This window comes from Sylvia atricapilla, chromosome 3, assembly GCF_009819655.1.
Source record: "Sylvia atricapilla isolate bSylAtr1 chromosome 3, bSylAtr1.pri, whole genome shotgun sequence".
NCBI classification, from domain to species: Eukaryota; Metazoa; Chordata; class Aves; order Passeriformes; family Sylviidae; genus Sylvia; species Sylvia atricapilla.
This window is the reverse complement of record NC_089142.1, coordinates 31136432-31150023: the sequence shown is the minus strand read 5'-3', so window position 1 is coordinate 31150023 and position 13592 is coordinate 31136432. Positions and strand designations below refer to the sequence as shown.

The window sequence follows — 13592 nt, the reverse complement described above, 5'->3', positions numbered from 1 at the left end:
ATCCCCGGAGGTGATCGAGAGGCGACTGGATCTGGCACTGGGTGGCGTGGTTTAGTGCTTCAGGGGTCACAGTGGCAGCGCTGGGTGGATGATCAGACTGGATAATCTCGCGGTTCTCTTCCAACCTTGCCGATTCCCCGATTCCACGACTGACCCCATGGCTCGGGCAGGCGCGCGGCCGCGGCGCGTCACCCCGCGCGCCCGCCGTGCCCCTCCCGCCGCCGCCGCGGCGCAGTGCGCAGGCGCGGTGCCCCCGGTCACGTGTGGCGCGGCGGCGGCGGCGGCGCCATGGCGGTGAACTACAGCGCCAAGGAGGAGGCGGACGGGCACCCCTCGGGCGGCGTCGGGGTGCCGGGCGGCGGCGCGGTGGGCGGCGGCGGCGGGGGCGCCGTGAAGACCCGCAAGCCCGACAACACCGCGTTCAAGCAGCAGCGGCTGCCGGCTTGGCAGCCCATCCTGACGGCGGGCACGGTGCTGCCGGCCTTCTTCATCATCGGCCTCATCTTCATCCCCATCGGCATCGGCATCTTCGTCACCTCCAACAACATCCGCGAGTACGAGGTGCGCGGGGCGGGAGCACCCGGGGCCCGCTCGGGGAGGCCGGGCCGGGCAGGGCGAGCGGGGGCCGGCTGCCCGGGGGCCGCCTGCGGAGATCCGGTGCCCTCCCGGCCTGCCGGGACGCCGCGGACACCCAGGCGGCCTCTCTGCCCAGCGGACACGGCCCCCGGGCGGCTGCGACCCGGCCTAGCGTCTGTGCTCGTCAGCAAAGCGCCCATTAATTAATTACCGTGAGCAGACACCGAGGTGACAGTCATCTCGGCTTAGGCTGTAGCCCTTCTGTGAGTTCTGTCAGTGCTCCCGAGGGAACTTCCAGGGAAGTTACTGCCAGCATTTCACCGACACAGCCCAGAGAGCGTTATTTTCTTCAACAGTACATAAACTGTTCACATCATCCGTGGGGATAGCCTGTGACAGTCCATTATTTGTCTTCAAACGTTCCTAAGTAATTGTATTTTCAGCAAAAAAGCTCTGTGGTGATTGTATTGCTGTAATTCTCCCCTGCACCGATGATTTAACGTTGCGGGTGCTGTATGGGAGACCAGGGTATGCAGAGTAAATTCGGAAACGAGGATCGAAGAGTATGCCTTTTTCTAGTTAACACTTAGAAAACTCGAGTAATTTACATCTGATATTCAGTCATGCTACTGCTGTGAAAAGTTGTTGAGCATTAGCTGACAACTGAACTGTATTTCACAGATGGGTTTATTTGATAACAGAACCTGTTTGTGTTGTAAGGAAGCCTTGGGAAGCAATTGACAGCTATTGTTAGTTTTGGTGAACTTCTATGACTGAGATTGATTGTAAGGAAAAAGGTGTGTGGTTGATTGTTGTGTTGTTTTATTGGAGAATATGAATTTTTGTGGATCAGATCACTCTAGTTACTGGACTGTCACGTTCAAATATGTAGTGTTTAAGACAGTGGCTTGGCTGGTGGCAGTAAGATGTCAGTAAAGCCCAATTAGGTGGAGAGATTATGAAGCAGGGAATAAATGATATTTCCATATTTCCCTTAAAATTCAAATAAGGTTATAACGAAACCAATTTTATGCCCTTTTATGTTAAGATCTACAGTTACAGTCAAGGAGAAAAGCAGAAGGGAAAACCCCAAAAGCTGAAGTGTATTTTTCAGCATCCTAATTTGTCTGTAAGCATGTTTTTTAAAAAATAGTTGCTTCTTATATCAAGTGTTGGGGTTATGCTGAACGTCTGGAAATTGGCACAAGTGCTTCAGAGCACATAGATTTTTAAATTGTCGTGTGGTGTCATATTTGAGGTAAATACAATTGCATGTTTTCAACACTCCATGGAGCAAAATAAAAAAATATCCTTGCTAACTCTTACTTTTGGTGATAGCTGCGTTTAAAATAGCCATTTTTACAGTAAAGCAGTACAAAGTTTTAGATCATTTTAATTGGACAAATACATCCTTTTTCCATTATAACTGAATCAGCATTGATCTCTGGGAACAAGAAGCACATCAGTTTCATGAGTCCGAAAATGTACACGACTTCTTGTGCCTATATTGCTGCTGTGTGCATATACAGGATTTTTATATACTGTTGCTTAAGCAGCTCAGTTAGGGACTCTCCTGGTAAGTTCCAGTAGAACCCAAAAAACAGTTGTTCCCATCTATAACATTTGTCCAAAAAGTCGTAGGTGAGCTGGGAGCACGCCCAGTGCTCCCCTACACAATCAGGTTGTGTACATAGAGCAACAGTAACCATTTGTAATGGAGACCAGTTGGCAGGCACAGGCTTTCAATCCTCTCTAATTTCAAGATACTCAGGACTGGAAAGACTGGAAAATTTGTTCATTTTGTGGTATGGATTTACTCTTTCACTTTTTGAAATTCTCAAAAATCCAATTGTTAGGCTTCTGTGAGGACGGGAGGGCCTTTGGAGGGGGAAACTTGTGCTCTGTTGCCTGATCCTCATAAATGTTTTATGAAGTGCTTATTCAGTGACATTCTGCAAATAAGATTATCCTCCTAAAGGCATCTGAATTTCAAAAACAAGTTTAAATAAAAAAAGGCTTTATAGTTGCAGCTGCAAAACACAGATAAAGCTTTTTACCAATTAGGACCAACATCTGGGCTCTAAACCACTGAGGCATGCAGTTTAAGATGCTGCTGTCACATATATGCTTAGATGACATATGTCCCTGTTTAGAATGCTGGCTTTTGTTATAACCTCCAAAAGTTATTCACAAACAGCTGTAACTTTAGCTGTGGGAGACAAGACATCCAGAAGCTACATGCAGTGACTAAGCTTTTTTAGAATTGTAATCGGGGGAGGAAGCACAGGTGGTTATTTACACCTACCTCCTAGGCAATAGCAAACCTCTTAAATGTGTGTGGATGTGCCTGTAAACTTAAGTGCATTAGAATTGAATACGATGTATAATTTGTGACCTTGAAATACACATTTAGTTTCAAGTCACTCTTTCCTGAAACAAGGTATGGGAGCCATTAGTATTTCTGTGGACTGCACTGTTCTACAGGTGCAAGGACTGAGCAGCAAAATGTACCTCTTCCATTGATTTCCTTTATAAGATGTCTTGAATTCAAATGTGGAAGATTTCCAACAGTTTAAGTGTACTAGAATTATTGGGTTTTTGTTGTCTCTAGCATTTTTTCATTGTTTCAAAAGGATATGATCAGTCATTTATCTTGGGTCTGCCTTGAAAATAGTTCATTTGGGTGGAGAATTAATCAGCTGTGTAAATGTCTCTTTGCCTGTAATTGTATTTCCTGGAGGTGTGGGATTTTTTGATATTTTGTTTTTTTTTTAATATATACAGAGTGAATAAGAAGCGTTGACAGAGCATATTAATGTATTATAAATTGTGAGGATTATACAAAGTATTAAATGTGTAAGAAAAAGATCTTTGTGCTGTGATTGCTGCTGGGAAATGCATAATGGTAGATAAAAAGCTAGATTGACTTAAGGCATGGCTAGGAATGGAGAACGGAAAGTAAGTACGTTACTGTTACCTACATCTTCAGCCTTGTGTACAGTTCCTGTAGTCCCATGTCAGAAATGATACAAAAATTAATAAAACCTGCAAAGAGGACCAGATTTATGGATTGCCTTTTATATAGGAAATGGCCAAGCAGAGTAGGATGACAAAGTATGAAGTCTGCAAAATCTCAAATAGTTTGGAGAATATGTGTATGCAGTAGTTACATTATTTCTATAGGTGTATGTCAGCTGTTAGACATCAACAGCCTGAAAGGCCATTGGTGTGGATTAACTTGGATATACCCAATGTCTTTAAATCTGGAGTTTTTTGGAAGGACTCATTGTGTCAGGTCATCAGATGTTGGCCGATCCTGGGGGACAGAACAGTGGGGTCAGGCAGGTTCTTGCTGTGGACTCCACAGTCAGTCCTTAGCTCTTACAGTCAGAATGTTCCTTTGTGAAAAGTTGAAGATGGATGCCTCTGTCTTTTTAAATAAGCTTTCTCTTGAATGTAATCTGTAAATGTGGATGCAGAACAAAACACTTGTGTTGGCAGTTACTGTACAGGAAAGCTCTTTGATAGCATGCAAGCTGATAACAGTGCATCAGAGCATGGTCCTGCTTCAATATACATCAATTTCATGCTCCACAGAATGTAGTCAATTACATTTTTAAAAGGGAAGCCTTTAGGACTTTTGCAGCCTTAATCTTTAGCGTGAGCTCTTGATCTAAAACTTCTCACACTGTGACAGGTCTTTTCTAAAGGAAATGCTTGCTTCAGCTTACTTTAGCAGGACACACCCCTGAGTTAGCCTTCAACAAATGAGATGCATTGTTCATTGAGAGCGGCAGTGGGGTCTGTCGCTGTAGCTAAACAGAGCTTGGCATGGCTGCTGCAGCAGTGCTATTTCTAGATCAGCATAAACTTAATATCTTGTTCAGCTGAGGAACAAAGATTGTGATCCTCTCTCAATCTCCCTCTCTCTCAGCCAGCTAATAGCTTCTGAAGCTGTCTAGTTTCAGCTAGGCTCATTAGCATGTAGGTTTTGTCTGTCAGAAATCTGGCAGCAGAGCAAATGCCAATCAGTAAGTGCTTGCTGATGGAACTGGTTGCAGCTTAATAGATACTTGAGAAATCGCAGGAGAGAAATAGGTATTTGAGAAATCACAGAGACCCTGAAGAAGATGCAGAGGAAAATAGGCTTCAATTCTTTCCTGAACACACACTGTATGTTTATTTTAGCTAACCTTAATACGGGTATTAGGACCCATCATAAATCACTAATTCTTGGTTATGCTTTCTACTACAGATATAAATCAGGAAAAACCACTTGCAGCAGCCTTTCATATGACTGTATAGATGTACTGTAAATGCTACTGCTGCTAAGCCTTTTTTTTTTTTTTTTTTTCCAATAAGTATAAGGTATATATTTCACCAATCTAAGTCAATTCTAAAATAGGTAATTCATAAGTGTGGAAATACATCTTTTGTAGACAGATGGAAGATTTCTTCTGCCACACTTGCTGCAGCTGCATGTGAGAAAGAGCTACTGTGGTCAAGCCACTTGAGTTGGCTTGGACTGTAGGGTGAGCTTGTGGTTGCTGAGGCTGAATGGACAGATTTTAAGAAACGGCTTTTTCTGGTCTACGCTATTCAAGACAGATAATATTGTATAAGCCAGATTAATACTGATCATCCTACTTGTCTATATACGGGTTATTTTTCCATTCCTGACAAAATATTGTTGTATTAACCTTTCCTGTTTTAGGACAATTTGAGCATTAAGTGATTTTTAAAATTTTTTTTTTCAACTTTTAATTAGGTGGCTAAAGTGGTCAACGAAACAAATTCTTAAATGCAAAAAAAATTTTTTTTTTTTTTTTTTGATTCCTAGACTTTAAAAAGCCCAATCTCTCTGGAAGGCATGTAAAAGCTGAGATTTGCTTGTCATAGTGTGTGTTTGAAAACATGATGACGTCTGGAGTGTCTGCTGGTTTTGTTTTGGTTTGTTTTTTTTTGGTTGGTTGGTTTGTTGTGGGGTTAGGGCTGTGGGAGAGCTTGTTGGTTTTGTTTGGTTTTGCTGTGGGAGTAATTTCACCTCAGTGTTAAATTTGTTTGCATCTGAAATGAACCATATAGTCAGAATCAAAAACTGGTTTACAGAATCATAGAATGGTTACTGTTGGAAGAGACTTCTTGTGGTTGTCGGATCAGCCTGAATATGCTCTTGGTCTTGAGATAACGATTGCAAAATAAATGCCACAAAACCTCTTTGGCTTAATAATATTTTTTCTTAACTCTCCCATTGTAAAATAATGTAAATTAATGACTGCTTTTCATGTTACAGATTGACTACACAGGAACAGAACCTTCTAGTCCCTGCAACAAATGCTTAAATGTGTCCTGGGACAGCACACCCCCTTGTACATGCACCATCAATTTCACACTGGAACATTCATTTGAGGTATGCTGCCCTGTATGCAGGATGAAGTCAGAACGTTTTACATGATCTATTTCATATTGAAAAAGAAAGTTTTGTCACTTAAGTGTTTATTTTTCTTTTCTATTATATTTTAGAGGATTATTTTTAGTTTTCCTTTGAACTTGGATCTGATTTTTGTGTTCCCTTTTTCAATAGCAGGGATGAGATGTTTCTTAATGACTCTTTTTTATCTGGAAATGTGCAACATTAAGTGGAATGCTTGTGTTTTACACATTCGGAGTTACCTATGTGTCACACAGGTGGAGAGTAGATCAGCTGTTCCTGCATGATCTACAAAATCTCAGTTCAACAGGAATTGGAAATACCAGATAAGTGCTTTCTGGCAGACTGGGGACAAATGAGGCTTATGGGTTCTGCATTGGTCAAGACAGGTATTTGGATTAGTGCCGGTGAATATCATTCTGATAGTTGATGGCATGTTTATATTGTTTGACTTCAGCCTTGTTAGGATAGTACTTTTATGTACTCAGTATGAAGAAAGGTTCTTACTGTATGAATGTTGCTGTAAACATAGAGTTTAAAGGCTTGAAAGTGCAGATTTGTGTGGATGAAAATCTCTTTCCCTTTTTGCTTCATGTAGAGCAATGTATTCATGTATTACGGACTTTCCAACTTCTATCAAAACCACCGTCGTTACGTGAAGTCTCGAGACGACAGCCAGCTAAATGGAGACAACAGCTCACTACTTGTAGGTATTCACACTTGGATGTGAATGAGCAACTAATTTCTGCCTGTTGGATAAATCACCACATAGAGTATTTAGTTAATTGATAAAGAGGTACTAGAATTTTTGCATAACAGAAAGCAACCATAAGGAACTGATATTTTGTGATTTTTATTACTGAAAACAACTATAACGTATTATAAAATTTTGTGTTGGTCATGTAGTAAAAACCAGGGTAGTTGTGTAAACTAGCACAGACTCATTTGCCTTTTTTCTTTCTGACTATCAGAATCCAAGTAAGGAATGTGAGCCTTATCGCACAAATGAGGACAAACCCATTGCTCCTTGTGGAGCTATTGCCAACAGTATGTTTAATGGTATGGTAACAATTTTAAGTTATCACTTATATGGGTCTGTGATCTAGTGTATGTTTTCTGTTGTACATTATTCTGAATAAAGATACCATGGGCTTTTCTGTTTTGAATTAACACATTTTCATTGTTCAGATTAAAATAAATGTCTTCTACTGCTCGTAATTGTTTCAAAATTGCTAGGAGAATTAATTTAATCTCATAGCACACAAAGGATGGAAATACCTGTTTTGAGAATCTGCTACTGCTGTGATGTAGAAACATAGATATCATATATGGATAATAAACTGCTATCTCATATACACTGATTCTTACAGAACAGCTTGTGATTGTATGAGGCAGTTAGTAAATGCCTTGCCTGGTTATTTTTGTTTTGTTTTCTCCTGGAGGTAATTGTTTCAGTGCTTATCAAGACCATCTGTCTAATGAAATTTTCTGCAGCTGGTCTTCTAATTTGATTTTGTCTTTAGATACACTGAAGTTATACCGCATTGATAATGACACAAGGACTCCGATTACTTTGATCAAAAAAGGCATTGCATGGTGGACAGATAAAAATGTAAAGTTCAGGAATCCTACAGGAGATGGAAACAACTTAACTGCGCTTTTCCAAGGTAAAACAAGAAAAGAGAGAAATTTTAAGAACAGCAAAATGCTTCAACCACCTTTTGGTTTAGGTTTTGATTTCAAACACATTTCAGAATTTTGCTTCACTGACATTTTTCTGAATGTGCTAAAATAAATATTCTCTAAAGAATTCTAAGCTGAGGACTACTCTGCTCTTTGAAAGGTTGTCTTTAAGTTGCAAGTTTTCTAAAAGCTGCAGGTTTCTGGTGAAAGTGTTTGGTTTTTACCTTTACTGTAATCATTAATTTGATAGTTTTTAATTTCTGATTTTTTTTTTTGTACTCTGAATACTAAAAAATGTGTAATGTTGCTGCTGGGGTTTGACTCCACTTGGCAACTAAGCATCACACAGTGTCTCACTAACCATGCCCTTGGTCAGTGGGAAGAAGAACTGGAAGGCTGAAAGTGAGAAGGCACATAGGTTGAGATGAAGACTGTTTAGTAATTAAAAACAACCAACCAAACCCAAAGCACACCAAAGAGAGAGGAAAATAAACCCCGAGAAAAACAAGTAATGGAAAAGAAAAGAATTGCTCACCACCATCTGAGTCCCTGAGCCAAAGTAGGCCCTGCCTACATCTGCCTGCCCTTTTCTATCTTACGGGAGATCTCTTTGGTCCGCTGGGATCAGCTATCCCATCTGTGTCCCCTCCCAATCTCTCCTGGACCCCCCAGTCTCCTCTCAGGTGGGGTGAGGTGAGGAGCAGAAGAGGTCTTGATGCTGGCAAATAGTGCTTAGCAATAGCAGAAACATCTCTTTATCAACACTGTCCAGCACAAATCCAAAACATTGTCCCGTACCAGCCACTGTAAAGAAATATTTTTTTAATAAAATATTTAAAATTTTAATTGTAAATAATATTTTAAAATAATAATTTAAAATTAAATAATATTTTAAATTTAAATAATTTTATTCCAGTCAGGACCAGTACGAGTTCTATTGTGTTTGAATTTAAGTTACAAAGAAATCCTGCAGTTGTTAAACGAAACTCTTCATATGGAGTTTTCATTTAAATGTCTCTATGGCTAGGTTGGGCTGTTCTCAAAAAACTGATCCTTTTGTTTTGTTATTAGAAGTGACTGTTGTGTCTCATTTTTTAGGTTAGATACAGTTTGGAAAAATAAAAGTTTCCTTTGGCTACTATGTCTGAAGAGTCTTCTTAGGGCTCTAAGAGCATGTGTGTTTATGCAAGGTATATAATAACCTCAGGCTTAACCTGATGTGGGTTTCTTGCTTAGTCATAGCCAAATTATGTGTTGGCAGTGTGATACCATCTACCTTTGGAAAAGCAGATACCTTACCCTAATACAATTGTATTTCCAATAACACCAGCAAAAGCATTTGGACATAATCTGAAATTATGTTTACAGTATTACTTGCTCATGTTTCAGGAAATGGTACTCAAAGTCTACCAAGTGAGCAGAAGACCTGTTGTCATAATGGAGAATTACCCACCAAGCAGTGCTTTGAGACATGACTTCCTACCCACATGAATTGTTTAAACAAATGAACAGTGCTGTTATGAATTACGTTAGTTATTTACAGATTTCAACTTACCTAAACTGCAAAATAAAAAAAACGCCTAAACAGCCCAGTGTGTTGCAGTAGTAATGAGTCAACCTGTCCATACTGTTTAGAAGTTAGTGTGGGGTTTTTTGTGATATTAGAATGGATTTTGATGAGCCATTGTGTCACTTATTCAGTCCTGAACTGGCAATACTTTATTATTTTTGTTTAATCCTAGGCACAACAAAACCTGTGAACTGGCCCAAGCCAGTGTATATGCTGGACCCAGCAGAGCCTGACAACAACGGCTTCATCAACGAGGATTTCATCGTGTGGATGCGCACGGCCGCTCTGCCAACGTTCCGCAAGCTCTATCGCCTCATCGAAAGGAAGAATAACTTACAGCCTACCTTACAGGCTGGAAAATATTCCTTGGATATTGCATACAGTATCCTTTGAAAGCAGCCCTTTGCTGGATTACACAAGCATATATTTGCAAGTTATCAGACTGAACTAGCCTTCTTTCCATCTCTAAAAAAAGAGCTGTGGTTGAACACTGGCCTGAGAGCTAGGTAGACTGTTACCATCTTTTACCTCTGTGCTAGTTATATAGCATTAATAGCTTCATAGAGACAGGGAAATCAGATTGGTTGGGTGCTGCGAAGGAATTGAGAAAAGTGTAGGAAAAAAGGAAAGAACAGAAGTAGCTGGTAGCCAAGGAATTTAAGAACTGTAACTTCAATGTGACATGACATTATGCAGTGAAGGGCAGACTGACTCTGAAGGTCACAAAAAAGAGCTGTGAATCAGGTGAAGGTCTGTCATTTTGTTTGGGGAAACTAAATATTAGGTAGAAATGCAGGGGCCTAGAGAAGGAGGGTTGTTGTAGTTACTGAATTCTTAAAATCCAAAAGCACTTAGTGTTAGTTTTTATATAGCTACTTCAGTTTTCTCCTTTGCTGTAAAGCTGTGGGGAGTTCATGTAAAACTGAATAAATGTAGAGAGAAATTTTGTAGTAAAATAGACATGAGGACTAAAATTTATATGTCCCTCACTTTACTGAAGGGACACAAAATCATGCATTTTACTCTTCTTCAGGGTTAGTGTCTCCTAACATGGTGTTTGTTTTGAAGTAGCTGACAATGCCCAGATTAGTTTTAGCCGAAAAGAACAGCTGAATGTTTCATATTTGCAATTCCAGTTCCAAAGGCAGCAGTTAGTATTTGGAACCTGAGTGAAATGACCCAGAATTTTCATTTGCCCACTTTCAAGCTAGGTTTGGAAACTTGCTTCTTGTTTTCCTAAATGTTTTTCAGATTACCCTGTACACAGTTTTGATGGACGAAAAAGGATGATCCTAAGCACCATCTCGTGGATGGGAGGCAAAAATCCTTTCCTGGGAATTGCTTACATCACTGTAGGGTCCATATGCTTCTTCTTAGGAGTGGTGTTGCTGTTCATTCATCACAAATACGGCAATCGAAACACCAGTGCAGACATTCCAAATTAATCTTGCATTCTGAAAGTAAATGTACTGCATGTGCGTCAAGGCCAGTCCAGAATGGATCCAGTTTTTGAAAGATAAATCTCTGCTTCTGTCATTTCGGAAACTGGGTGCATAATTTTTACCTAAAGCTCCCCTTTCCCATTCTGTGGATTAACTCTTGAAAATGACGGGTATACAATTAGCTCTATTGATTGTATCTCTGCTTACGTCAGAAACAATTTTTCTGATGTTTGCCTCTAACTGGGCAGGCCACATGATGCATATAGCTCCTGTTCCCTTGATGCATCTGCTGCTTGTTCACTTGCTATGTAATGTCTGTATGATTCAGTACATTTAGATTGTGTGGAGAAAGATGGTTCTAAGATACTGTACGTTGTTGACTTTCCAGAATTCAGGTGTCAGTGCTGTTGGAAGAAGTCAAGTCTTAAATGTTTTCTTCAATTTACTGTCTTGTGTGCATGGGCTCCTACATTTCTTGCTGAGATTTTAATATATTTATACAAGTTGTTAAATATTTTTTCTGTGTCCTACCCACCTGTGTTATATTAAATCCTCTAAGTGCTCTGTAAACTTCAGCACTCTGGATTCTTTGTATATTTACAATATATGTGCCTGGCCAGTAAACAAGCATCCTATGAAAATACCAGAAAACCTATTTTTTAATTATATGCATGAGACCCTTTAAAAAATTGTTCTCAATTGGGACGTGCTTGTTGCAGGTATAATCTTTTTCTAATTTTCTTTGCTTTAAGTCATATCCAATACTAGTTCACTTTTTGCTGATACTGCTTTTTAAGAGCAGCACCAAGCATTCATCAAGAACTTAAAAAGTTTTTTTCCATTCATTCATGGGGGTGAATTCCTTTTACTGGAGGAGGTTCCTAATTTTTTTAAAAGCATATGTATTCTGAACAGGCTTTGTTTTAAGGGAATTGTTTACTTGTTGCTTATTTGGAGTGAACACCACATTAATTTTTTGCGGTGTTAAGGAAGTAAACTACAGAAGTTCAGAAGTTTAGATGGCAGTGATATTTTTCCCTGAAATGCAGGTTTAGCTTGCTGTGAAACATAATTTAAATATTGCAGTTAGATGCAACGTGCAGGCTAGTGTCTTAAATTACAGAAGGATTCACCTCTAGGTTAATTAAAAGTTAACTGCAACCTGTAAAATACTACTTTTTGGTGACTTTTTTTAGATGCTGCACAGAAACTGTAATGTATATGGTGGAGATCACTTTATATGCAACTAGCTTGATAAAGTATGGAGTATATTAAAAGAGACCTAATAAATTCTGCAAACCATTTAGTAAGAGATTTGGTTTTGTTCTTGAACATACATTTATTTTTATCTGGATGAAAGGACATCATTAAGTGTAAATGTAGTTTTAAATGAGTTGTACTTCTGGGATTGCATATTTATTACAAAAATGCATGGTCCAATAGCTTAATCTACAGGCAACTTTAAACAAAACTATTAATTTATTACATAATCACATGACTGGTTGTACATAATTACTTCTGTAGCCTAAGAGTTTAAATGTGTAAGTCTGGGTAAACTGTGGAATGAGACAGCATTTCCAGTGTGCTAGCTCTCTGTAACTCCATATAATAATTTATTTGCACAGTACAGTCTAGCAGAACATGGCTTTCAAACAGTACCTTTTAAGATTTTATTTACAGTGTCATATTCATGTTGCTGGAGTTACAGAATAAGGGTAATTAATTACCCTTGAAAACTTGCAGAACGTGTTAAACTGGCTTTCAGCTGTTGAGTGGCTGCTAGTCCAAGATAGAGTAAATGAGCAAAGGAATGTCTCATAATTACTGGTTATTAAAATATCTTTTAATTTTTAAACTTTGTGTTTGTCACTTAAAATGCAAATGTATTCTGCTTCATTCATAATTTCTATTTTTTCCAAATGAGAAAGGCTGCTTTTTGGGCTGTGCTTAAAATTAAAAAAGAAGTATTTTTCTGTCTTCACCTTGTAATATTTTTCAATGCCCTTTGTTGTTTGTTTTTTTTTTTTTTTTTTTTTTTTTTTTTTTTTTTTTTTTTTTTACTGACTATAGCTGCCAATGTATCTTCAGTCTCAATGAAGTGCACTAGGGTGAGAATTGCTGTCTGGTTTTTGTTGCAATTAAGTGGGTTCTGTGAGAGCCTATAGCAGTAAATACATGAGACAGTGTGCCCATGGAGTTTAAAGTGCTTATAAGAGTTTAAAATACTGGTCAAATTTCTAAACTCTTCACTCATGCTCATTTGTGTGGAGGTTATGTTGATAACAATGGAGATCCTTGGAATCTTTCAAGGATGAATTATGAATATCAAACCTTGAAGGATACAAGTCTTGTCTTTCTGTAATAGAAATCTCTGAGGGAGGAAAGGCCATGACAGATAGAACAATGAGCATGGCTGGTTGGATTGGATACACAGGAAATGCTACTGACTGCACCCTTTTCTCACATGCCTTACTTGAAGTGGGAAGAACAGTTAGACTTGAGTTGAAGAGAGTGCTTAGTAGAAAAAGGTAACTTAAGTTTAAAGTCTAAATCAGGTATGTACAGTAAATTAAAAAAAGTTACTGGAATATAACTGCTGAAGACAAAGAACATTACATAAACACAGAATAATCCGATCTTCAAAGTTCCTGTGATGATACAGTGGTGGTGATCTTTCCCAAAACTTTGCTCTACCCTTGGTATTACATAAGTTTGGGTTTTTTTAGTAACTTGACATAAAACCTCTCCAATATCCCAAAATGTTCCACATTGTCTGCATTGAACAACTTGCCCAAAATGCTCACTTTCAAAGGAGAAGAAAAAAAAAAAAAAGAAAATATGTCAATTTTATTCTCACTTTCATCTTAGCAATGTGACCAGTTTATGGAAG

At 39.0% G+C, this 13592-nt stretch overlaps 1 protein-coding gene across 1 annotated transcript; it reads left to right on the top strand.

Annotated features, from left to right (window-relative positions):
* The first annotated feature begins 259 nt into the window (after window positions 1-259).
* TMEM30A (transmembrane protein 30A) lies at window positions 260-12014 on the top strand. The gene is made up of 7 exons (XM_066315029.1): window positions 260-561; window positions 5870-5986; window positions 6606-6713; window positions 6979-7066; window positions 7531-7674; window positions 9433-9642; window positions 10512-12014. Exons 1-7 carry the CDS (start codon window positions 289-291, stop codon window positions 10703-10705), a joined length of 1134 nt encoding a protein of 377 aa, XP_066171126.1. The 5' UTR covers window positions 260-288; the 3' UTR covers window positions 10706-12014.
* Window positions 12015-13592: the final 1578 nt, after the last annotated feature.

Coding starts and splice junctions, on each gene's coding strand:
- TMEM30A (XM_066315029.1), top strand. CDS start 289: ATGGCGGTGAACTACAGCGCCAAGGAGGAGGCGGACGGGCACCCCTCG. Junction 562..5,869: donor ACAACATCCGCGAGTACGAG/GTGCGCGGGGCG, acceptor TTCATGTTACAG/ATTGACTACACAGGAACAGA. Junction 7,067..7,530: donor TGCCAACAGTATGTTTAATG/GTATGGTAACAA, acceptor TTTTGTCTTTAG/ATACACTGAAGTTATACCGC.